Consider the following 26,835-nt stretch of genomic DNA (forward strand, 5'->3'; position numbering starts at 1 on the left):
TTAAATTAAAAACAAAAACGGGGGCAGTGGGTATGATGAGAGGTTTGCGCCATGTGAGTCAGCTCCCTGGCTGGGGATGGAACTCATGCCCTAGTGGCTGATGATGGCTTGATAGTGCTGAGACTTACTGCACCATCAGGGAGGCCCCACAGTATGGGATAATGACAGTCTTATCTACAGACCCAAGCTCATCAAAGCTTACAAAGCAAGCCTCTCCTTGCCACTGCCTCTCTCAGTCAGACCTTCAATCACTTTAGTTTTCCCATACTCTCAGAACAATCTTCAATGCCACCACCAAAAATCTTACAGTAAGTGGGCACCGGGTCTCTGAGAATCTTAGGACACAACTCTTCCATCCACCTATGTGGCCTTGTGTTCATGGCTGCTTCCACCCCCACATGGCATATGTGACAAGCCCAAAGTTTAAGGATCATTTGGTGCTTTGTTCTCGCATTACCACATAATCTGAGTTTTCCCCGTTGCTCAAAATGGCTTCCCAGACGCTCATTAGTGGCTTCAAAGCTTAACCCTCTCGTCAAGAACATCCACAGCTGATACAGCTTCTTGGAGACGGACAAGTATGGCAGTGGGAAAGGAGGCACGACGCTTCTGAGTCACCCGAACAGACAAAGCACCTTTCACTGACTCCGCCCTTTTATCCCTCCCGCCTAGGCTCAGGTGAGCCCTTGCGCATGCGCACACACCCCTGCGCAGGTGTCCGTACTCAGGCACTCGAGACTCGCACCCGTGCGCCTTCTGCGTTAACAAGATCAAGGCACAGGTGCTGAAAGTCAGAGACTAGTGGTGTAAAAGCCTAATGAATTCACTTACTCTACAACCAATACATCAGTTCTTTCTTGGAATACTTTCTGATGGCGTAGCTAAAAAATAAGTTATCGCTGGGGTCTCCCTGGCACCATAAGAGTTGAGTCTCAGCACTATCACCACTACAGCCTGAGTTCAATCCCTGGCCAGCTTGCTGACCCACATGGTGCAGCAGACCTGTCTCCCCTGCAGCTCCCCTCAGCAGTAGATCTGCCTGTTCTGCACCCCACTGTCACTAGTGAATCCTTGCCCCTCCACTTCTGGCCTGCACCCCAGCTCCTGTATACATACATACATAAATCTTTAAAAAAAAATTGAGAGGCCCTCCCTGGTGGCGCAGCGGGTTAAAGCACAGCACTGAGAAGCTAACGCCACTTCCGCATGAGTTCGATTCCCGCCTGCCCCGGAGGTGACCACATGGCGAAGCAGACCTCTCCTGACCCGCCCGCTGCTCCCCTCAGCAGTGTACTTCGTGATCTGCCTGTTCTGCTCCCCACTCTGTCTCTGGTGAAGCCTCTCACCACCCCTGAGCCTCTGGCCTGTACCCCAGTTCTGTACGCACAAATAAATAAATCTTTAAAAAAAAAATTGAGGATGTGATTAAAACTGATAAGATTTAAGCTGATTTGTATAGCTCCTACTATAAATTCTTGCCTAGATAAGGATCCTAGCTCCAGAACCAGATTTCCTTAGATTCAGATCTAGAACTTACTGGTTGCATGACCTAGGAATATCAATAAATACCTGTGCTTGTCTATTATAAATAAAACTCAGATGAAAAATGCACAAAATGATGTAAAAATAAACTATTACATTATTTTTTTAAAAAAGGAAAAAACAATTAGGTGCTAACTGGCAAGATTTTTGGTTCTTGGTAAATAACGTTTTCTTCAACTGCAAAAATGACAAACATGCCATCTAAATAAATCAAGTAACTACCATTTCTCCAGTTTAAAAAAAAAAAAAACAACTTGGAAGTTTATGGTAATTACCTCCGTGTAGTGCCAGCAAGCACAGGGCAGGTTCACTATGGCTTCAGGCAGATGGATAAAGGAGATTCCTGGAGCCCTTAATGGATTTTTCAGGCTTTAATGCTCTCTCAGGGACCCAGGGACCCAGCTACACAGGCACAGCGGGCCGAGAGGCTGGCATGCCAGGAGGAGGTAGTATTCCGCGGGGGTGCTGTGTCTGTCTGTCTGTCTGTCTCTCTGGCATTAGCTCGCAGTCTTGCCCTTTTGCAGTCACTAGACTTCTCATAATCACCTCCCACCTCCCCGTCTCTGCCTCCACCCTTACATCCTGCCCTCTAGGCGCAGGTGTGCACACTTGCGCACACTCATGTTGCTCCAGGTATCCACAGTTGAAAATGGACCAGGGCTGAGCTTCCACTAGCATCACTTAGGTTCAACCTGGCACTCACATCATTTAAGTCTTGGCAACAGCTGGTGTGGAAAATGGAGTAAGCAGCTTTGTAAAACCAGTACCCTGAAGGGGATTTAAGCTGAAGCTTTAGCAAGGTTTTAGTTGACTTGAGAGAGACTTGAGGCTGTTTGGGAAGGTTTTTGTTCATTCAAAGGCCTGACTCAGCTTGGAGGAAGCTTCAGGAGGAGATTTGACCTCGGCTTCAGAAGGCGCCTTCACAGAACCTTTCATACATCAGCTGCATTCATTGGGAGCGCCACTCACCCGTGCCCAGCATCCCTGGAGAGCTGTCATATCTGGCGTCTGACCGCTGGCCCAGCTTTGGATTGCTGCTGAGGTGCTGCCCAAGCCTCGCCACCTGTGACGGCCCCAGTCCACGCTTGGTTGGATCCTGGCCTGTCTCGGGCCTTAGGGGTGATAGTGCCAAGATTATCTCCAAGGCCACCAGGGAGGCCCAATATATTAAATTTATTTGGACCATACAAGCAGTTGGATTGTCTAGGGGTTATGTCTCAGTGCTACCACCTCTATAGCCTGAGTTCAATCCCCGGCCAGGCAGGTGACCCACATGGCACAGCAGACCTCTCCTGTCCACCTGCTGCTCCCCTCAGCAGTGTACTTAAGTACATCTGTCTGTTCTGCTCCCCACCCTGTCTCTGGTGAACCCTCTCACTTCTCCTCTCCCCTCCCTCTGGCCTACCATCCAGTTCTTGTATGCATAATGAATAAAAATAAGTCTTAAAAAAAAAACAACAGTGCTGTGGAGACTGCATGGATATATGTAAGATGAGATGGAATGCTCTCCATACACAACTGAAAAGTGGATTAGACTTACATAGCTATAAGACCTGCAACAATAAAACACGTGGAAGAAAACACTGGTGGTAGGTTATCAATGATAAAGATGTTTTTGAAGATCCCTGCAGCAAGGGAAATAAAAGCAAAAATAAATAATTGGAGTGTGGTAAAAATGGGTCTGGTCAGTGATCTCTACCTGTGCTACTACAAGCTTGGACACAGTTACTGGAGTTTGATGGTCAGATGGAAATCGTAAGAGATGCCAGCCAACAATAGCAATTAGAAAAATGATGTCATGATCAGGAAAGAGGCTGTGTGTGAGAGTGCAATGGAATGACAAGAGAATTATGCTGACAGTGAAATTACAAAACGATGGTGCTGTGACCTCCCTTAGCGGGGTTTGACGTAGTAACTGGAGATGAACACATTTCTCTTCACCACATCAGAAATACGTCCTCAGTCCTCCCTAGTGGTGCAAGGGGTTAAGTCTCAGCACAATGAAGCTATCTGCAGCCTCTGCAGCATAAGCTCTATCTCTGGCCAGGGAGGTGACTCACATGGCACAGCAGACCTCTCGAGACTGACCCGCCTGCTGCTCCCCTCAGCAGTGTATTTCAGTACATCTGCCTACTCTGCTCCCCACTCTCTCTGGTGAACCCTCTCACCCCCCACACCTCTGGCCTGTACTTCAGTTCTGTATGCATATATAAATCTTTAAAAAAAAAATGCTGAAGAGAATGTGAAGAGGAACACTAACACATTGCTGGTGAGGATGGAGACCGGGCCGGCCATGCTGAAGAACGATCTGAACGATCTCTCAGCTAAAAATGGGAGCTCACTCTGGTAGCATTTATACTAAAATTGCAATGATATAGAGAAGTCTAGCATGGGCACTGTACAAGGATGCCATGTACATGTGTGAAGCACTTCAGGTTTCCAGTGTTATATATCAATTATATATAAAATAAAGAAAAAAAGGGAAATACCATGTGACCCAAACATTCAATTTTGGAGCATCCATTTGAAAGTATGAAACCATCAACTAAAAAATTATATGCTTCACCATGTGTACTGGAGCTCTATTCACAATAGCTAGGTCTTGGAAGCAACCCAAGTGCACACTGGCGGAGGACTGGGTCAAGGTGGGACATAGCCAAACAATGGAATACTATTCATACCTGTAAAGAAGAAATGTTTCTATTTACAGAAAAATGGAAGGAGTGCAAGGGAATTTTGTGCAGTAAAACAAATTGTAGGCCCACATGGTGGTGCAGCGGGTTAAAGCACAGCACTGAGAAGCTTAAGCCACTTCCACATGAGTTCAATCCCCGCCTGCCCCGGAGGTGACCACATGGCGCGGCAGACCTCTCCTGACCCGCCCGCTGCTCCCCTCAGCAGTGTGCTTCCCACTCTGTCTCTGGTGAAGCCTTTCACCCTCTGCATCTCTGGCCTGTACCCCAGTTCTGTATGAATAAATATATTTAAAAAAAAAACAACAAATTGTAAAGATAAAGACAAATGTGGGAATTTTTATTTATTTATGCATACAGAACTGGGTACAGGCCAGAGCAGGAGTGCTGAGAGGATTCACCAGAGACAGAGCGGGGGAGCAGAACAGGCTGACTGACAAAGGACACTGCTGAGGGGAGCAGCGGGCCAGACAGGAGAGGTCTGCCGCGCCATGTGGGTCACCTCCCTGGCTGGGGATTGAACTCAGTACTGCAGTGGCTGCAGACAGTTTCTTAGTCCTGCACTTTAACCTGTTGCTCCACCAGGGAGGGCCCTAGTAACAAATTTTTAAAGCCTGGTTTTGTAAAAACCATAAGAAGAAAAAATGAAAACTTGCTGGTACTTACCATAACACAGTGAGGTACTGCTCCACAAAGAATCAAATGTCTAGTCTTATTTGCTATATTGTGGTTAAAAAAAGGGCAACATTTCCAGACCTGGTGGACTTCTGTCCAGTAGAGGGCACTGCTGTGTAGCAAAAGCCCACTTAAACAGAACTTGAAAATAAAAGTTAACAGCATAAAAACTTTCTGTAGACTAGAACAGAAATAGGGATCCTAGAGGAAAGATTGGGGAGAGAAAGGGAAATTACACTGGGAATAAAATTTTCTCTTTAAGTACTACATATTTTGACCTCAGTATGGATTGTATGAAAATTACTAGTCACTTTCTTATTTCCAAAAATGGCTTGGGAGAATTTATTTAAAAGATTAAATTTATTTATGCATTTAAGAACTGGGGTACAGGCCAGAGTTGCAGTATCTGTATGTGAGAGGGTTCACCAGAAACAGAGTGGGGAGCAGAACAGGCAGATCCAGTGAAATACACTGCTGAGGGTAGCAGCAGGCGGGTCAGGAGAGGTCTGCACGCCATGAGGGTCATTCCCTGGCCAGGACTGAACTCAGGATTGAACTCGTGCTGTAGTGGCTGTGGTTGGCTTCATAGTGCTGTGCTTTAACCCCTTGAACCACCAGGGAGAGCCTGCCTGGGAGAATTTAAGTAAGTTTTGAGTTGTGTAAATTTGGCCACTGAATATGGTCACACGATTGAAAGTAAATACATTAGTTTGGATGACATAAACCTTAGAGGCTACTCTTTTTTAATTTTTTTTTTTTAAAAAGGCAGCTCCAGACTGTAGACTCATCCTACAGAACCAGAAATAGTGTTCCAGAGGCAGTTTGCAAACATCTTGGTCAGAGGAAGTCCTGGTACACCCAGAGTCTACATGGAAGGCCTTCCAAGGTTAAATGTGAAAGGTGTAGACGAGGCAGGCGTAAAAAATATGAACCAACAGCATGATCAGTTACCTGCCTACCTACTCCCAGTTAAAACTAGCCATATCAACTTACCTCAAATTCTCAAGTGGCTCCTGTATTAATTTTACTGAAGTCATCAGAATGCCGCCCCACTGTCCACACTTTCGCTAGACAAGCTCAGAGGCTTACACCTCTGAGAGGTAAGCTCCTGACATCAGAAACGTGTTTGTTCACGGGGTGTCCCAGCGCCTTGCCAATGCCAGGTCCATAGAAAGCGCTCAGTGAAGGGCCCATGTAGAGGCCAGGAGACTTCAGGCAGAGGCCAACATCCCTGGAGGCATTTAGCCTCTTAGGTGTGATCAGTTGGAGGTGTGTTCGAGGTTAGCGAGGTCTAGGGAGCCACATCACAGAGGGCTTGGGAGAGGGTTTGTTCTGCACAAGACAGTAAGTCACTATGGGCAAACTGCAAACTGGCACCACATAGCAGTGCCAAAGTGAAGGGTCACTCTGGGGTGGTGTTGATGGGATGGGTAAGCAAACCGGACGGCACAGGTCCCGCATCCATTTTAGCCCTCTAGAAATCCCTGCAGGCAGAGCTCAGCTGTGAGCTCGTGTGTCTCTTTACCCTGCACAAACCCACGGGAGAGGCGGGGAGGTGTGACGGTGACGCGGTAAGGAGCTCACCAATGGCGATTTTTTTTTGTCTACTCAGCTTTCTCTTGATTTCAAGAGAAAGTTACTGTTCCTAAGTAACTATTCAGTATTAGTTTGCTGCACGTTCTACTTTAAATTACCGTCAAATTGCTACATCTTATCCTAGGTGTGTTTGTACAGGAAACACATAGCATGAAAGTTGAGTATTTGTGGTTTCAGGAAACCAACCACTAGGGGTAGCAGAAAGTACCTCCTGCAGAAGGGGAGACTACAGCAAAGAGCTTGGGGCGAACTCGGAGCGCCTAACCAGGCTCACACAAAACCGGACTTCCCTACCGAGTCAACGAGGACTCACCATCTCGCGTTTCTCCAGCTGAGAAAGCAGGTGTGATGGCTGGAACTACTGTTACCTTGTTTGAACGGATGTGTTCAGATCTCACAAATCTGTATTCTGGACTTTGGAACTGTCGGTAGCGCTGTACTTGGCCACACATCCCCGGCAAACAGTGTAGCCTGCACACAGCACTCAGCCCCGCCCACTACGTCGCCCTAAAGCCCGGCAGAGCGCCTCGCCTCACGAGTGCATGTGACTACTTGTCCCGCCAGGTTTCAGAGCAATACTAGCAGAACTTAATTGGACCTTGTCCAGGAAAAGCTGCTTCTAAATAGCTAAATGTAACCCACAGAACAGCTTTTATTAAAGAAACACCCCTGTGCTCCTTTTAAATATACTAACCCAGGAGACAGCATCATAACATTTCCATTTGTGTTCACTTAAGTCAAATATTTAATTCTTACTATGTGACTAGTACTATCAGTGGGCATACCTATGAAGGGTAAAGCAGGTTAAGGGAAAGAAATCACAACGTCTTCTACGAGCATGAGTTGAACAATACCTTAAAAAAAAAAGACTATTGTTGTGTTACTAAACCTGGTGGCTTGAATTAGGGTGATGGAACTGGAGAACTATTTTATAGTTGGAGTAGAATCTGAGCTATAAGATATGAGCTGAATTGGAAGGTACCTGTCAATTCAGGAGAATGCAGATGGTATTACTATGTTATGAAGTGAAAACAATCATTTTGGGAACACCGTTGAGTTTAAAGTACATGTGACCCAAACAGTAAAAGAGAGCTAAACAAAACAAAATTTCAACACTGAAGCAAAACAGAAGAGATTAACAAAGACCAAGCTTTACCAACGCCAGCACTTAAAAAAGGCCTGCAGCACACAACCACCAATACAACAGTCATTGCTTTTTCTTCTCAACGAGTCTCATGAAATTTTATTCAATTTCAAGGGTACAGACAAGCAAATTCACAGTAAAACACAGAATGATCCAATGATGACTTGGATGGCTATACTTGAGGTTGTTGAGTGCCAAGAACTACCTATCCAGTAGTTTTTTCCGATCTTCAGTTGTTTGCCATGCCGGGATCCTTTACTCCTAACTAGAATGGAAATGAGGTGTATTTACAGAGAAAATAGTCTATTCTTAAGATGCCAGAGAATGTAGAACACTTTTTTAAGCAACAGGCTTCAGTCTATAAATGGTTTCCTCAATAGGTTTACTTCTAAGTCAACTTGTAAGCACAGCCATCAGATTTCAGCATAAAAAAATGATTTTAACTGTTTTAAGAACTTTTAAATGGTTACACTGACTAGGAATTCCCTGAAGTGAAACAGCCCAATTTACATTAAAATTTGTAGCACCCCAAATCATTATACACATTAATGCAGCTCTCAAACCTGAAGCTAATACAATCATGTATGTTCTAACCCTATCAGTTTATTAAAATACTTTATCCCTTGCTAGATAAAGTCTACAAACGCAGAAAATTAAACAGGTTTTTACCATTGTTTCCTCCAGGGCACTCTAAAAGGTACTTGTTCAAGCAGCAAAGCTTTATTTAAATGACTAGGTTAGCAATGACTCTCATTAAATGGGAAACCAGTGAGCAGGAGGCCTTTCTGAGCCACATCAATTTTCATATATATACAGTTATTTATGTATAGGTGGGTTTAAGTACAAATTCAATGTAATTCAAGTTTTTTTGGGGGGGAAGTCAATTTTACTACTTCGTAGTAAAAGTATCACATTTTCTTGATTCCACTTTAAGCCTACTGAAAATCTTTTATTCTTTAATAGCTGTTGTAAATTTTTAGGCCTCTTGTAAGCTGGTGAATAAAAATACTTTATATTAGAGTATACTGCACATGATAAAAATCACAGCAAGGCAATTTACCAGAATTCTAACAAATGCTTGGCAACTAATGTGACACATGTATACAGCATCTGAAGGAAATTTTTACAAAGGCGATTCAGTAGTCTAAGCAATAATGTGCACTACAACTTTGGCACCACTGTTATATTTAGAGCTAATCAATGTTTCTCAATTGCTGAAGCAGCCCACTTGGTGTGACAGTTTAGAGATTCATCACTAAAACTCCCCTATCATTTATCAAAGTGTCAAACAATTTTAAATAATTAAGCTAGGATTTTAATTTTTATAGGTAAGGAGCCAAATTTAGTCTACATATGCTACACTTAGAATCAAGTAAGATTCTGTTAAGATGGCAAAAGCCAACTTGCCCGATGCCTATCCTGGGCCAGGGACAAAAAGCACAACTGTTAAAGATGGCGACTGGCAGAAACTATATCCCCTCGATGTTCCAGTGACACTGGCCAAAGACAAGCAAAGACGTGTCTACCAGCGCATCCGCTCACCTTTTAGCAAAGATAACAGGGCATGTAGAGCAAGTGGGTGGAGGCAGTATCACCTGTATGCAGGACAAAACCCAGAACCTTCTTTCTATGTGGAGAAAAATCCTAATACACATAGTATATCCACATTAAAACTTTTTGGGCACTATTAGAAAAAGTCTACCAAGGCTTCAGGGGGTTGATAATGAGAAAAAAGCTTTGAGAAGCACTGAGTTAAAAGTATATCTCTTGGTCTTATGCATTTCCTCTCACCACTATCGTATCCTGTGGCATTTTTGGTATCTGGAATGTTTTTAAGGAACAGAATGACAATATTCCAAGAAACATTAAGCAACTTATGATCACCTGTAAGTATACAATTATGGTATGAGAGGAGACTTACTCTTAGAAATGGACACCAAAGGAGAAAACTCAATTAACATTTATCCAACCATAATTTCAAGTACAATTTTAACATCTATATTAAGAGTTACATACTTGAGGCCAGGTTTGGCACTGGCAGCTGAGTTCCCAAATTTCCATTAAAATTTGAAATGAAAATCTGCAAAATCTTTTTAGAAAGCATTCTCTTCTTTAAACTGTCACAGGTCTATTCACCCATTTACTTTAATACTGTAGTCAGTAAACACTACTCTGTCAGTATGAAGGAAAAAAATTATGATCAAAGATCATAGTGTAGTTCTGGAAAACTACACACTCAACTATACACAGTATATAATAAAACAGGATACACTTGTATGGCAGTAAACATGCAGTGATTTGGTTGTAGAAATGTTAAAAAGTGTATTTCCCGCTACATCAGAATTCTGTGTATGTGTTTATAGTTTGGGAGTCAGAAGGATGAAAAAAGCAATTACTTAATGCTTACACAGTAGACACCTGACCACAAAACATACTGTACCACTAGGTATTAACATGGAATTTACAAAAAATAAGAAATTTTAAAAAGAATGATCTATATAACCTATTTGTAAGGATGGACTTTATTTAAAAAAAAAAAAAAGTCTTTTGAAGACTACAAGTTACAAAGTAAAAGCGGATCACTACGTAGAAACCTAGTCAATACATTTTGCTTGTGCACCAAAACTTTATCAAAGTTATTCATTAACAATCTCACCCCATTCACAATGGTATCAGTTAAAATGCTCTTCTTCATAAGGTTACTAAATTTTTATTTCAAATTAAATTACACGTTATTCCCTCTACATGAACTTTTAAACACCAAAAATCCTGGCTTATAAAAATGGCACCTTTGAAAGGGGTAATTTCCACTAAGCCTGTGGTGGCATTATTACAAGCTAGTTTCTTTCACTAATTAAAAAAACTTCCAAATGTTCACTGTTAACATTAACATGAAGTCTTTCCCCCAAAAAGTGTGGCTACATTTCTAATGACTACATACGCAGATGGGTAGCAGCAAGAAAAAAAAGATGGAAATTAAAAGGCAGCCGTTAAAATAAATGGATCAATTGTATAGAATATTTGGCTCATGGCAACTAAAAAAATGGCAACATTAACATTACTGAGTGTGTTGAGAATGAAGTTAGTCCGGTATGACCAAGTAGAAATGTATCATCACTGCACTTCATTCTTTACAACAAATACTCTAAGTCAATATAAAAAGCAAATTATATTGAGAATCCCAATTAGAACATTCTAATAACCACTTCATATTTCCAACAATTTTTACTGGGTCTAGTACATTCATTTCCTTTATTCATACTACTTTGAATCTCTTCCTATCAATTTATGTGTAGGACAAGAGTAAGACAATTTAAATGACAAGACCTTTCTAAGGTACATTTGAAAATGTGTATGAAAAGAATACCCATTTGTTTTGCCCAGAAAGATACAAACTGAATGCCTAAGTTCTTCCCATCACCTGTGCCACATGAGATTGCCCAAAGACCTCACTTTCAAGCTTACCCTCCAGGGCTTCACTGAGGAATGAAAACCAAAGTACAAACAGTTAAGCTCAATGACAGCTGAAGTTAAAAAAAAAAAATGCAAGAAAATATTAACATGCAAGTAATGGTCCAAATACTCAAGATTTCGTGTAACTGAATTCAATTATTGTACATGAGATTTTTTCATTGATGAGTAGGGCTTTGGGCATACCAAATTATCACACAAATCATTTCCTTTTGAGACTTTGGATACTTTTACAGTTTAATTTGCAAACAGAATTTATATAACAAATTATTTTTAACCAAATCATATTTTGAAAACTGTTTATATAGAAAACCCAGGGAATAAAGTGAATTGTTCATTGTGGAAGGCCTTAAATTACATTATTACAGTAGAAAATACAGGAGGTAGAAGGTAACTGAAAAGACTAATGCAACATTAGATTCAAATCTATAGCTCCTGTAGCTACTTAAAACATGGTTTTAGAAACTAAACCCAACATTTCCAGTAACCATAGAAATAGTTAAAATAAAATTTGCCATGAAAGCCCTTATATCATGCTTGATACAGGGAGGTAGGAAGATGTAAGAACCAGGACACATGAGACACGACACTTATCTACAACTCCTGTTTGCTTTACTAGAGGGTGTAGTTTCAAAATTCAGTCACCTTCTTCAGCTTCAGACTCAGATTCTAGAAAAGGGGAAAAAATGTAGTCAAGCATTATGTAATTATCAGAAAGTGAAAGTCCACCTTCAAAACTTCATTATAGTCAGGAAATTTTGTTACATGTATTTTTATGGGGATTATTTTAAAAACATTCACTTGTAGATCCTCAAAATTCTTATTAAATGTTATCAAAAATTTTAATTTTTCTTCTAAAATTGCTTAGTATATATTACAGTTGAGTCATCAAAAATACTTCAATAATCTGAAGTCTAGTTTTTTCACCTGTCTTATAGGGAATGTTGAGGTACAAAATGGTATTGAAGGTGGTTTGTGTAGAAACAGCCTATAGCTATACTAAAATGCTTCACTAAACTGCATACAGTAAGACACTCACCTTCTTCGGCATTTTTGAGCCACTCTACAAACTTCTTCATCTGCTCAAGGAAGACACTTTTGCCCTTTGCAACATGAGCATCTTTATACCACTTCAGAATGGGCTCTTCACTCAGGACTTCAGCTGTGCAGAAAAATTGTTATTACATTCGGCGATTTTACTTCTAAGTCTTAGGCAGAGTCAGAACCCACCCCAGGTGCAAAAAATGCCCTCAAGGCAAAAAACCTACTGTCATGTTAAAGAAAAACAATTATTTTTGTTGCCTACAAAATAAATTTATCCAGGCACTTTTAAAAGGATTATTCAATAACTTAAATAAAAAACTAGTAAAGATGAAATGAGAGCCCTATGTTAAGAAACTTTTGAGTCAACTTGTTGCCAAAGTATGATCCTAATTAAAACTAGGAAGAAACTTATGAAAGCAATCACTGTCATTTTTGCTCCTAATGGGTTATCTGTCTGTTTAGGCATTTTTTTTTTCCACAAAGATTTATTTACCTATGGTATACAATAACTGGAGGACAGGCCAGAGGTGGGAGGGTGAGAGGATTCACCAGAGCTAGAGTGGGGGGTACAAAATAGGCAGACTGAAATACACTGCTGAGGGGAGAAGCAGGGGGGGTCAGCAGATGTCTGCTCCATGTTGGTCTCCTCCCTGGCCAAGAATCACACTCATGCTGCAGTGGCTGTGGACAGCTTCATAGTGCTGCACTTTAACCCACTGTGCCACTAGAGAGGGTCCAGTATCACTGCTCTTAAAAACTCAGTTTAATCAGGCAATTAAATCCTCTGATTTCAGTATTTTAGGGAGCTGATTTTCAAACTAGCCACTAGAATTAATTATGCTAGGGTTTTTAAATGCATTCACAAATCAAAAAAAAAAAAATACCTTTGTAAAAAAGCACCACTATTTTCTGGAAGGCTTTCATGAAGTGAATGTTGTCATAGCAGTACTCCTGAATCTTCAGTAACAGAGTCAGCTCAGACTGGCCTTGAGTAGTGAAGGCAGCAAGCAGAGGGCTGTATTGCTTTTTTAAAGGTGAGGAGGGAAAGGTGGTTCATTATAGTGATCATCCACTATAAAACTCTTAAAAGTCTAATAACTTCTTTCACAATCACATGAATTATGTTCTATCTAATGACAATTAAAAATAAAAGTAAACAAACCTATTAAACATCTAAGTCAAACAAGCAATGTTGCATCAAGAACAGAAAATGATCAATATAATGTTATTTTAGAGGAGAAAAAACCTTATTTTCCGAGTCTCTCAAAAGGAAACACCAAACTGCAGGTTTAAACTACTCTCAAACATGTATTGGTTTCTAACATTTGACTCAAAGAACAAGCAAATCAAGGGCTGTCAGACATCGAAGATTATTATCATTAGTTAATGTGCTTTTATTTACTTAATACCAGGTTTTCTGGCTCTCCTAGGAACCTCAAATGTGGTAAGCCCTCTTACCAAACTACAGTGACAGTTTACTTAACACCACCTAAAAGCAAAATAAGGTTTTTGTCAAGGTGCAGTTCTAATACCTTCAAGTGCTTGATGGCTTGCTCTGCTACAAGCTCCTCTTTTTTGTTCCATTCCACAGTGCTCATTACACTGGACCAGACTATTCCGATGACAACAGGTTCTGGGATGTTGTTTTTTTTCATCTCCTCCTTGACATACAAAATTATCTGCAAAAGAATCCAAATTTAATTATAGTCAGTTTCGATGAGTACATTTTCCTTCTTTGTATTTACAAAAGTGTGAAAACACTGTTATGCAACAGGTAACAAACACGTGCCACATCCAATTAGAGAACTTTTAGAACTGGAAAGACAGACCTCTAGCTTAAACTTTATATAGGTCTGTCTATTGCACACTCTACCAGAGCCCCAAGTGTTATCATCAGGGTATTTATTTAGTAAAGGCACTGAATATAAAAAAGTGGAGGCAATGTCCCACTATTACATTTTAAAACTCACTCTCGTGAATAAAAATTTTCTTGGCTAAAAACTGAGCCTATATAAAGATGGTTTAAACAAAATATATCTTACATCCTTAAATGGATCACCACGGGACATCTGTTCTTGAAGTTCCTTCTGGAGTTCCTTACGAGCTCCTATGGTTTGCTGGTTTCGAACATATTCTGAAAGCTCTTTCAACCCTGCCTCAGTGAAATACTTTGTGAAATGTTCAACGCTTTGTTTATTGGCAGGAAAAAGTTCCTGAAAGGAGAATTTAATTCAGTTAAATAGTCCTTAAGACTCAGAAAAACACTTTCCTTACTTATTCATTCATTCTTTCATGCATGCATGTATAGAAGAACTGGTGCACAGGCCAGAGCTGAGGTGAGAGGATTCACCAGAGACAAGAGTGGGGAGCAGAACCAGTGGATCTACTAAAATACACGGAGAGGAGCAGTGGGTAACACTAGAAAGGTCTGCTGCACCGTGTGGGTCAGCTCCTGGGCCAGGGATCATACTCAGGCCACAGCAGTGACAGTGTGATAGCACCAAGACTTAACCCCTTTGTCACCAGGGAGGCCCAAGTTCTTTTTCACACTAGCCTTGGATGTTCGCAATAATGGGAGGCAAAAATCAAAGAGCTACAAACCATCAGTCTGTTATCCATGCTGACTTTCCGAAGACTTGCAGCTACTGCATTGATATCTTTTTCATTTATCCATGATTTAAAGAGCTTTACAGCAAAAGCTGCTGAAACCCCTATAGAAAAAAAAAAAACCCTTACTTAGTAGAAGTGTTCTCCTGAATTCCACCCACCCTACCTCTCCATTTCCGCCCTTCACAGTTCAGCTACACAAGATTACTCACTTTATCCTCAATATTCCCCCCTGAACTTCCCCCCCCTCTGCCTCTGCTAGTCACCTTACTCCACTATCTCCATCCTTCCATCTACTAAGGGGAGCAGCAGGAGAGTCAAGAGAGGTCTGCTGCACCATGTGGTCAGCTCTTTGGTACCACAGTGGTGACAGTGCTGAGACTTAACCCCTATACCACCAGGGAGGTCCTGTAAACGGTTTTCTAATATGTAAGATGAGGGTTCTAGTTCTGATGTTTGAAAATGTTTTTGAGAATTTTTAAAAAGCATATATCCTACCTGCAGTCAACTAAAAAACACCATCTACACTAAAGATGGCTTACCTTCTTTAACCAAATTCTCATTGTAAAGGCTATTGAGAATAGATGCGTTGAGTGTTCCGTTAGCCAGAAGAACACCAGTTAACATAGCCAACTTGTTCCTTTCTGACTCTGAAAAGCCCTTTAAGAACAGCAGCAGCTAGAAAAGTAAACAAGTGTTAAAAGAAGTGCATTGTACTGCTGGTGGGAATGCAAACTAGTACAACCACTATGGAAAACTGTTTAGAGGTTCCTTAAACTGCTAAACATGGAGATTCCCTACGACCCAGCAATCCCACTCCTAGGTATCTACCCAAAAGACACAAAAACACTGGTACAAAAAGATATCTGTACCCCCATGTTTATTGCTGCTTTATTCACAATTGGAAAGACATGGAAACAGCCCAAATACTCAAAAATGGATGACTGGATTAAAAAGATGTGGTACATACACATAATGGAATATTACTCAACAACCAAAAAAAAAAAAAAAGAAACACATGTCTTTCGCAGCAACATGGATGGAACTGGAAAAGATCATGCTTAGTGAACGTGTGATAGCCAGAAAGAAAAGGAAAAATACTGGATGGTTTCTCTGATAGCAGGAATATAACAGAACACGTGAGAAAATAATGATAATGATGAACAGCTATATACCAGAGATATTTTGTGGGGGTGGAGTAGGAAATGGGACCAAAAACAGCGGGGGGAGGGAAATGCACTGGACTATGGTGATGGCACATGGGTGATTTGGTGATGGGAAACCCAAGGGGATTGCAACTAAGGTGGAAAAATGCACAAAAATATGTAAAAACAAACTATTATACAATTAAAAAAAAAAAAGAAAAGTGCATTCATTGTATATTGGTTAAAAGAATGGTATCAAGGATACTACCACCTGAATTTATCTCTGAATATCTAAGCCAAAACCTGCTGAATGATCGTAGGTCAATTAACCATTTAGGTAACTTAACCTCTCTGCCCCAATTTCCTAGCATTTATCAATACAACTCGCCACAGGATTTTTGTGAATAGTAAATGAATTAATAACCAAAATAGTACTTGATAAATGCTAAGATTTTCTGTGCATGACATGCAGAATTGCTGAGACTCAATAGCAAGCATGCTAAATTCCTTCAGTCTCTATATTTCTAGCTCTGATGCTATACACTATCTCCTAAACAAACCTCACTGATTTTTAAATATAAATCGTTTACCCATTTATAGGACAGTAACAGAAAGATCATAAAATACAGTTCTATGTTTCAATCACAGTTAACAATCTTTAAGTCAGAAGTACTTGGATTCATTGCTTATAGGAATGCAAATATAATAAGATTTTCACTGGTGAATTGACCATTCCATATAATTTAATGACCTTTTGCCACTTACTTGGACACAGGGCTAAGAAAGAGTGTAAAACGATGCACATTTCAAAGATAGCCCACCAAAATTAACAGATCTCAAATATGTGGCAGAATTAGAATCTACCATTCCCTTCTTCTTCGACCCCAACCTTTTGTTTCCACAAAGTGTATTGTTCCTCATACCTTTTTAACTTCATCTTCAAAACCTTTCTCCAGGTATTTGTAGCGCCTGATTAACTTGTTAAAAACCTATAAAGAATAGCAAAGGAGTTTAATGGCCAATTCATAAGTATAGTTACCAGATTCCTAAAGTTCTAGGTCAGGGGCACTGAACTCTTTCCCATTATACCTCCAGAACTGCAAATAAGTGAACCTCTTTCACTGGATCAACAGTTTAAACAAGCCATTCAAATCTGCTTAAATAATCTGTTTAATCCTAAACCCTATACTATATCAAACCATCAGTAATCAATTCTGCAGATTTTTGCCACCAGTATTATACCAAGGATTAGTTACTATTCAGATACAAGTAAGTCATTTATCCATTTGTAGGACAAGCATAGAATAAGATCTTAAAATACAATATTATGTTTCTTAGTCACACAGTTAATCTCCAAGTGAGAAGATTCTTTGAATTCTTTGCCTACAGTAATAAACTAGTAAGATTTTGACCTATGAATACACCTTCCCATATAACCTATTATTCACTTTTAAAGTTACATGCAGAGTAACTTAAAGATGGAAATCATAACAGGAAAATAATTTTCCCTCTCTAGTCTTTCTCTTAAAAAAAAAAAAAAAAGGGAGGGGGGGAGGGGAGTAAATAGGAAGGAGACTAATTCAACATTTTTTAAAAATCATTTTCCACAACATACTTAAGTTTCTAATTCAAAGACATTGTACCAAGAACAGTGTCTACTAAATCTTTAATTCAAAATTCCTTCAATTATTTATCTGTAACCCTTCAAAAGCAAACTTTTTTTAAACATTGGTCAGACTGAGAGCAGCAACCTAAAATTGTGTCATTTACCTGTGCAAATGCTTGCATGGTCTCTAGGTCTTCTTGTGCTGCAAACACACAGACATCTGTACGCATCATGTCATCTGCCAGTGTACCACCTGGGGCTAGGGCACATTTTAACAAAGTTGCAGTGACGTTAAAGTTGGTAATAATTTCAATTTTACTATCTTTAAGGAATCTCATAAAATAAGATTACAAAAGTTCTAAGAGATGATTTGTAAAAAAATTAATCTCAGTAGGAATGCAGCTAGTGGTTATGTGAAATGTGAAAAGTGAAATAGCTTACATAGAAATAATTTATTTTTGCAACACAAACTGTGTTAACAGCTCAATAATGCTAGTTATCTGTCACTCTGAAAAGATCAGGAGTTAGTTCAAGTATCTTTCTATGTAGAAAACAACCCTTCAAGCTTCCAAACAGGCCAAGCTAAAAAATCCCAAATGTCTGAGATTCTCTCACAGATACATTTGTAAGTATTTGTGGATAAACTATTCAATGTACTTTTAAAACACGCTGGAGAATGAAATCATTGAGTACACAACCTAAGATTGTTAACTGCTGAAGTTGGACAACAAATCAAAAGATAGTGTAGTATTATTAATCTTTGGGGTATATGTCCTAAATGCTTAAAAAAAATTTAAAAGGCTTATTGACAGCCAATTTAATGAACAGAAAACACATATTTCAGATTTCCTACTACAAATTGGTAACACAGTGAAATATTCATTTGACTAGCCACTAGAACACAGGTTCAAGAATCTATGTTCCTGGTTCCTTCACCAGATAATTGTTTAACTATATGTAAGTCCCTGAAACCTCTATTCTGCATGTATACAAATGGAGTTCTAATTCCATCAGCTAGTTGTGAAGGTCAATAGGAAATATTAATGTGAAAACATTTTAAAATACTTTAAAGAACAATGGAAATTAAATTACCATCACCATTTGAAGATTTCAATAGGACTAGCCACATTTCATGTGACTGATAGCGATACACAGCTATTGAGTGGATGATGCAATGAATAGGGCAGAATGAGAATTTTCAGGTATAGAGATGTAGTTATTTCATAAGCCAGCCAGAATAAGAAGTAGGGGTTTCTCCAATAACTGAGTGTGCTCAAACACAGGCTGGAAAAAAAACACATGATGGGGGGGTACTGCAGACTTAGATTATCACATCTGGCACCCCCAAACGTTTTGTTTCTGAACAGGCTTAAAATAAAATGCTAGGCAGAGCAAGACAATCTGATTTTACTATGATTTGGGAAGAAAAAAGGGGAATACAAAGAGAGACAGAAAACAATAAACAAAACTACCCATCTTTGACAGGTTTACCAAATAGTTCACATTCTCTATATAATCTACATATATCACATTTTCCCCAAAACTCACCCAGCATTCCACCAGCCACCAGGATGTCAAAGAGTGTTTCTGCATATCGGCGGTAATCAAGTTTTGCTCCAGAAGCATCAAGAAACTTTGCTACTGCTTCCAAATCAGTACCAGTTTCAGTTAAGCCTTGAATAATACAGTCTTGAAACTGGGTAGGGTCAAACCTCTCTTTTTCATCTGAGGGGGGAAAAAAAGCAACCCCAAAATGTTCAGTTTTAAAAGGCTCACTAAAAGGCCATGAAATCACCATCTTATGAATAACACTACTGAATAACTCAATCACATCCAACACAATTTCATTTATTTCAACAGCTGGAAAAAAACAAGTACAAGCTAGATTACTCAATGCCTGCAACACAGGCAAAATATAATAGGAAACAACAGACATTCTTTGCAAGCACAAGGCAGAATTGCCTAGTCACAAGAACTATGTGGTCTTTTCCCTCTTTTCTCTCACATACACACCTCCCTGCCCCCATGCCCCCAAGCAAGCTAAATGAGCTGCTAGTGAGTACTTATTGCCAGGGGATAACTTCAACTTGGGATGCTGTCACTGCTTCTGGGTTTTTAAAAAATTTATGACATCCTCTAAACTTCAGGTAAACCCTATTCCTCAGTGTAATTTTGTTTAAACACTGGCGCTCTTGATTCTTTTAAATGCCCGCAACACTCTTTTGCTTTTATAATCACTCATTTGATATTAAACATTCTTTAGAAAGCATAATTATTGAGCACCCAATATATGACACAAACTACAGTAGATACCTTGCTTTAATCTTCTAACAACCTTGTGAGGCGGGCCTTTTTGTTCCCACTATACGATTGGGAAAGTGAAGGTCAGAGAAATTAAGTAATGAAGAGACTATTGTTGTGCAGCAGTGAAGAATGTAAGCTCTGAAGTCAAACTGCCAGATTCAAATCCTCATTATAGCCTAACTGAATATGACTACCAAGCTCTGTTCTCCATGCCTGAATTTCCTACTGTATATAGTGAAATAGGTATGAAATAACACTCCATAAAGCTGATTTATTACATGATATAAATAAAATAGAAAACACTTAGAACAGTGGGTATATACTGAGTCTTCTCATCACACACTCCAGGAAAGGGTGTGATTTCCCCATTCGGTCAGAGAACACCCTTATTTTCACACAGCACTAAGCTGATCAATTCCTCCATCTACCCAGGACTGTGTTTTAAACACCTATGTCCTGGGACCTACCATCAGTTCCAGGCGAATCAGGATGGCTGCTCACACTACTCAGGCCATGAGTGATCTTGACCTGTACCTGGCAAAGTCACAGCTCTTCCTAGTGCTAACACACACCAACAAAATTACAGTGGCATTACATTTACATACAGGAGATACCACAATTTACATATTCATTACACAAGAACCTGTAACATAGATCTCTCAGTCTGCAACTCAAGGTAGAAAAACAATTTGTAATCAATAGTTGATCCTGCTTACCTTAAATCTCTGTAAGTCAATAATATTAAAAAATTTGGGAAAACATTAAGTTACAAAATGTCAGGAAAATAAAATACATTAAGAACCACACCTCAACGTTGTATCATTAGTCAGTGTTTTGCCACAGAATTCAATATACATTTAAGTACCTTCTGACAGAAAAAAGTTACCAGTTATTAACCATTCTTAAGTGTCTCAAAAATATTTAATTTCAAAGGACATTACAATATGGATATTGTCCCATAATTAACTTCCACAGGTAAAGTGTGATTTTAATCTCACAAATCTTCACAAAATCTATGTAAAATTAATGATCATATTATTAGCTCTCATTTTATAAGCCTTTTCTCTTAAGCAAAACCTTGGTAAAGTGACAATGAAAATACAGCCAATGTTTCTTTTTAAGGTTCTTTATCTTCATAATAACATCACCCATGAACACACCTTCATATATACATATAGACAGATACTACACAAAACTAAAGACTTGGGAAAGCAGTAGCACTATTAAGGGTGTATCTTTAAGTAGCAGTAAACTAGGAATTCAAGTTCCTTTCTGTTTTTTTCTGGCAACTGCATGCCAGAAAAACCAAGATATTTTTGAAAGTTAATCTGTAAGTTTGACCAGAGATAGTATTAAAACATATTTACCTCTTTTTCTGGTTTTAAAACGCTGGCCTGATAGCGTTGGCTTTTGCTGCTTTTGATTATTCATAAAAGACACCCTAGGAAAAGAAAAAGAGGGTCTTACAAATACCAGTGCCATAACATTCCTTTTTAAGACAAAGTATCAAACCCTGGACTGGTCACACAAAAAAAATTCGATCAAAACGCTTGCTTTCAGCATAGCAAATATACCTTTGTGACAGGCACAAAGATACCTGTGTTTGGATTAAATATAACTTCAAAGCTGCATTTCTCCCTACAAGAGAAACACATTTGAAATGTCGTCTCAGCACTACAGTGCGTGGGGGCAAACCACCAGGCACAATCATAATTATTTAGGTTCTTCCTCTTTTAATCCTCCACTGGTTCTTAGCACCCCAGAACACTAACAACAGGTTACTGCCATCACCAGGAGGTATCCAAAAACATGCAAGTCAATTTTAAGACGCTGTCAAAGGCCAACTCCTTTTTCCGAGGGACCTGGCTGTGAGCAGCACCACCCCACCGAAGGGGAGCCCGCGGCCTCAGCGGCCGCTTGCACGCCGGCCTGCAAAGTGAACTGGAAGCAGGCCTCGCTCCAGTCGTCCACAGCCTACCATCCAAGTCTCCTCCGGGGCAGCTCCCTACCCACACCCTTCCCGGGCTTCCTGCTGCGGACCGATGACCCACCCCCGCCCAGGTCCCCTCGGCCACGGCGGGCGCCGCAGCGACCACCCCTCGCCCTGCCCACTGACCCGGTCGTCGGCGGTGGTGGCCGCCGCAACGAGCGGACCACAGGCGCCGAGGCGCTTCGCGCCGGGGGCCCCGCCGCCCCGTACATCCGCCCGCCCTCCAGCGAAAGCAGCGGCGGTGGAGGCAGCCGCAGAGGTGGTGGCGGCCCCTCCGCCCCGCCCGCCGGAACCCCCCACGCGTACATCACCCAACAGAGGCCGCGACGGCTTTGTTACCCAGGCCGGGCCGGGCCGGACGGGGGTCTGTCTCCGCCGCGGCGCACACCCGGGACCCGCTCCTCGGCCTCCTTGCGGAAGCGGCCGCCCCGGTTCACCAATCCAGGCCCCGGGTCCGGCCCGGCCTCATGCGGCGGCCTCGCCTCAGGCCGATCCACGCCGGCCGCGCAGGGGCTGCCGCCTCCCTCGCCCTCCGCCCGGCGACGAGGCGCCGCAACCTCAGCCCCGAGTGGGTGGACGCCGAGCCTCACCGAATTTAAGGCGAAGAGAAAAGAGCCAGAAATCCCCGAGGTGGCAGCAACTGCGGCGGCGTCTCCTCTGCGACCGGAACTAACGCGAGGAGGAGGAGGAGGTGGAGGAGGAGGAGGGAAGAGGGACGAGGTGCCACCCACGCCGCGGCCGCCTCCTATCGCGAGATTTGCCGCCTGGCACTCTTCCCCGCCCCTCCCGGCCCCAGGCCTGGCGCCTCTGCCTTTTCCACTCGAAGAGGATGATGGGGTGGGGACGGGACAGAGGGCGAGGCCGGGAGGCTGACTTCTAACGGGGGCTTTATTCTCCAGTTGGGGTCCGGGGCTCCCGGACACCCACTCTGGACTGGCCTCCTTTTGTCCCACCGCCGCGTTATCCGGCCTTAGTCAGTACACGGAGGGGTGGGTGGACCCACACCCTCACCACCCCGCCAGTCGCGAGGATGTTGGGCACGTCCGCCCCGGCCGCTCCCTGGCGGACCCCTTCCCTAGCGCCGCAACTTGCGGTCCAAGGGCGGGGTCGTTGGAGCCTTTTTTTGGGGGGCGGAGGCCGAGTTTGGCCAAGGGGACCTCGGAGCGCGTTAACTTCCTCTACGGTCAGGGTGGCAGGATTCGCTCAGCAAAGTCCCGAGCTGCGCGACTTTGCTCTGCGGAGCCTGGACGACGCAGATAGGGGGTGCAGAGGAAAATTCTGCCCACTGCGGCCGCTGGACCTTGCAGTGGTCTCGCTTCTCTTCTGAGGGTGGTGTTTGTGGGAACAGGAGAGCATTAGACATCCCTGGAGGATTTGTTAAAACCCAGATTGCTGGGCCTCACCTGCAGGGATTCTGTTGGCCCGCTGCGGGACCGACTCAAGAAGGGGCATCTCAAACAAGTTCTCTATGATGTGCCTGCTGCTGCTGTACAAGGGGCTGCACTTTCAGAGCCACTGAATGAGGTGGCGTAGCATTAGAGAGCTGGGGCTGAGATAATGGTGTGAAAAGCACTGGCGACGTTATAAAACTGTAAATATAGAGATGCACAGGGTATGTTTTCCTCCCATGTTTGTACTAGGTCAAAAAAAGTAGTTCCATCTACTTTTTCCAAAGAATCAACAACAGTTTGTCCCTAAACTCACCTTCCCTTGTACCTACTGTTCCTTCTTATAAAACGTTTTGGTAAGTTAGTCTAATGATCTTTTATTTAACTTTCTGCCCTTCCTAACTTAATGGAAAAAAATATCAGACTTCTTTCCTGGAATTATCGCCAAATCCAGTCATCTGTTTCAGTTTTCACTCACCTTGCCTTCACTTGTTAGCATGATTGAGGGGCACCCTGGACCCCCAAACTGCTAAGGTGTGCAAGCAACACTCCTAATGGTGTCTGGCCAGCTGTGCACAAAGGAAAGGAAGCAGACTCAGTGGGAAAGATCCTTAATAGAGTTCGAAGAGTCAAGAAAGGACATTACTAATAATAGTTTTCCAGTAAACACCCAGCCCCAAATTACCCAGACTCTCATGAGAAGTGTCCAGGCAAATAGGGTTGGCCTAAAATGGGATTCCTGAGTCTTGAAAACTTGCACAGGTGTAAGGTACTGTCTGGTGGGGAACCATAAGAAGACTTTAGGCAAGTCTGGGACCGAAGGAGGGACCCAAAAGTACAAATCAAGATAATGGCTGCCATTGTCTTTGGCAATATCGTAAATCTCCCATAAGTTTGTCACCCACAAATCTCTTCCAAGACTCCTATGTGTCTTCCTCAAGTCTCCCCAGCAATACCAGGGTGCAAGTTGGGTTACAGAAGCAAGAGCCCTCCAGAGTCCAAATGCCTTCTGTGCTATATAGTTTCACTTGGCACTCAACTTCACCACTAGTTCCCAGTAGCTCAGCTGTTCAGGAAGTCCTGTTCACGGCACTCTGGAACCTATAATCTACGACAATGGCATGTAAAGGGGGTGAGGAAAATGGTACTGTCCTCCTTAGTACACTTAGGTATACTTCCAAGTGTATCTAACACTGGACATATAGGGTGTTACCCATCTCTCAAACTTTGCTCCAGCTGTCCTGTTATCTTGCTGAATATTAATTGCTAACTTTTTTTTTTAAATATTCATTTATGCACACAGGAACTGGAGTTGTAGGCAGAGATGAGGGGACTGAGGATTTACCAGAGACAGGTCATGTACTGAAATCCACTGTTGTGGAGAGCAGTGAGTGGGACAGGAGAGGCTTGCTGCACCACATGGGTCAACTCCCTGGTAGGGGATAGAACTCTGCTGCAGTTGCTGTGGATAGCTTCATAGTGCTGAGACTTAACCCCTTGCACAACCAGGGAGGCCCCTAACTCTTTTTATTATACTTTTTTCTCATGCTTTCACTAAACAAGTATTTCTTGGGCTCAGGTTCTATGCCCTTTTAAGCTGAGGGAACAGTAGTGGGAATGTCCTGAAATAGGAAGGAAGACACCTAATATGTTGGGGAAATTGAAAAAACTCCTGTGACTGGAGCTTGGTGTGAGATGAGAGGGCTGTGGGGAGCAGAAAGTGACAGGAGATATGTAGATTAAGTTTCCTCCCAACCTTTTTCTGAAGTGCCCAACCCACACATTATCCTGTAACTTGACTGGAATGCCAAACTAAATATTCAGTACTGTTGATTATTCTTCCCCCAAATCCCCAAAACTGTTTTTTTCCTCATTTCTGAAGTTCTATTAAAGATGTTTCACTAATAAAAATAAGAGTGACTTTCATATTGCAGGTATGTATCATGCATTCTTCTAAGCACTTTATAATTAATCTCATTTAATACTCAAAACTACACTATGCTCTAGAAACTGTTATTAGCCCCATTTTATAGATGGGAAAACTGAGGCATAGAGAAGTCAAAAACTTGCCCAAGGTCATAAAGCTAGTAAATTGAAGAGCTCAATTCAAACCTAAGCGTCTGTCTCCACGTTATAATACATGACTTTGCCACCAAGTCCTTTTAGCTTACCCATTCAACAAATACTTATTGTGCTAGAGATTACAAGGTACAAGTCATACCTGCACCCTCATAAAACATAACTTTTACATTTGTCACTTTTTTCATCTATTTTTTTTAAAGACTTATTTATTGATGCATACATAACGGGTACAGGCCAGAGGTTCAGGGGCAGTGAGAGGGTTCACCAGAGACAGAGTGGGGAGCAGAACAGGCAGATTGATGAAGTATACTGCTGATGTGGGGAGCAGCGGGCGGGTCAGCAGAGGACTGTTGTGCCATGTGGGTCACCTCTGGGGCCGAGGATCGAACTTGCACTGAAGTGGCTGTGGCCAGCTTGCAGTGCTGCGTGCTAACCCATTGTGCCACCAGAGAGGCGAGAGGGCCCATTTTTCTCATCTTTTACTACTCCCATTTTGACTTAAGCTTCTATTACCCCTAAATGGGACTTTTGCAATAACTTTCTACCTGCCATCCCTTTCTCTACTCCTCTAGAGTAATCTTCCCCGAATGTACACCAGTCATTCTCTTCACTGTTTAGATACCTTGGTTTGTACTCAAGAACACATAGGGATAGCTCTAATTTTTTTTGCTATCACATCAGTGGTTTTTACCTGTTAACTACCATTGATTGTGGGTTTTGACTAAAACTTTATAAAAGTAGCAAGATAAATTCTTTTAAAATTAAAGGTTTATCATAAGATCATCTTCATTCACTGCATACTTACATACAACTTGAAAATAAAGGAGGGTGTGGGATTACTGGCAATTGCTTATTGCAAGTGGTCTGTTTTTTTTTATTTTTATTAAAAAGTTTATTTTTACATCATTTTGCACATTTTTTTTTCATCTCAATTGTAATCCCCACGGGTTTCCCATCACCAAATCAACAAGTGGTCTGTTTTACCTATGTTCTTGGGTTGTATGCATGGGAAAAGCTGCACCATGGGAGTAGGTACAGTGAACTGGCATGGAAAATGTTCTACCTGTATCATAGCAGAAAAAGTTTTCAAACAACTGATATGCCTTAAACAAACTGGACACACCAAGTGTCTCTTCTTCCTGAAATATCCTTTTACATTTTCTTTTTTTTAAAATGGTTTATTTATGCATACAAGAGCTGGGGTGTAGGCCAGAGATGGGAGGTGGTGAGAGGCTTCACCAGAGACAGAGTGGGGAGCAGAACAGATGGGTCTACTGAAATGCACTGCTGAGGGGAGCAGAGGGCAAATCGGGAGTGGTCTGCTGTGCCATGTGGGTCAGCTTCCTGGTGGGGGATTGAGCTCTGTGCTGCAGATAGCTTCATAGAGCTATGTTTCAACCCTTTGTGCCACCAGGGAGGACCCCTCCTCCATTTTCTACTGTCAAAATTCTACTTCCTACTTCAAACCTTATCTCACACCATATGGGTCACCTCCCTGGCTGGGAATTGAACTCACATTGAAGAAGCTATGTAAGCTTCACGATGCTG

The 26,835-nt window shown here is 41.7% G+C and overlaps 1 protein-coding gene across 1 annotated transcript; it reads right to left on the bottom strand.

Moving 5' to 3' along the window:
- Positions 1-10,178: 10,178 nt before the first annotated feature.
- BZW1 (basic leucine zipper and W2 domains 1) lies at positions 10,179-22,491 on the bottom strand. Its single transcript, XM_004674398.2, has 12 exons — positions 22,408-22,491; positions 21,195-21,268; positions 19,072-19,248; positions 17,688-17,782; positions 16,841-16,906; positions 15,315-15,450; positions 14,767-14,876; positions 14,208-14,378; positions 13,698-13,844; positions 13,050-13,188; positions 12,161-12,283; positions 10,179-11,790 (listed from the first exon to the last, which is right to left on the bottom strand). Exons 2-12 carry the CDS (start codon positions 21,256-21,258, stop codon positions 11,759-11,761), a joined length of 1,260 nt encoding a protein of 419 aa, XP_004674455.1. The 5' UTR covers positions 21,259-21,268; positions 22,408-22,491; the 3' UTR covers positions 10,179-11,758.
- Between the last annotated feature and the right edge of the window lie 4,344 nt (positions 22,492-26,835).

The sequence above is a fragment of the Condylura cristata genome, unplaced genomic scaffold (genome assembly GCF_000260355.1).
Source record: "Condylura cristata isolate star-nosed mole 26May11 unplaced genomic scaffold, ConCri1.0 scaffold00002, whole genome shotgun sequence".
Taxonomy (NCBI): domain Eukaryota; kingdom Metazoa; phylum Chordata; class Mammalia; order Eulipotyphla; family Talpidae; genus Condylura; species Condylura cristata.

Excerpts from the sequence above, each read along its gene's own strand:
- BZW1 (XM_004674398.2), bottom strand. The coding sequence starts at position 21,258 with ATGAATAATCAAAAGCAGCAAAAGCCAACGCTATCAGGCCAGCGTTTT. Across the intron at positions 14,877-15,314 it reads TGAGAATTTGGTTAAAGAAG|GGGTTTCAGCAGCTTTTGCT; the intron begins GTAAGCCATCTT and ends TTTTTTCTATAG. Across the intron at positions 13,189-13,697 it reads AAGCCATCAAGCACTTGAAG|CAATACAGCCCTCTGCTTGC; the intron begins GTATTAGAACTG and ends CCTTTAAAAAAG.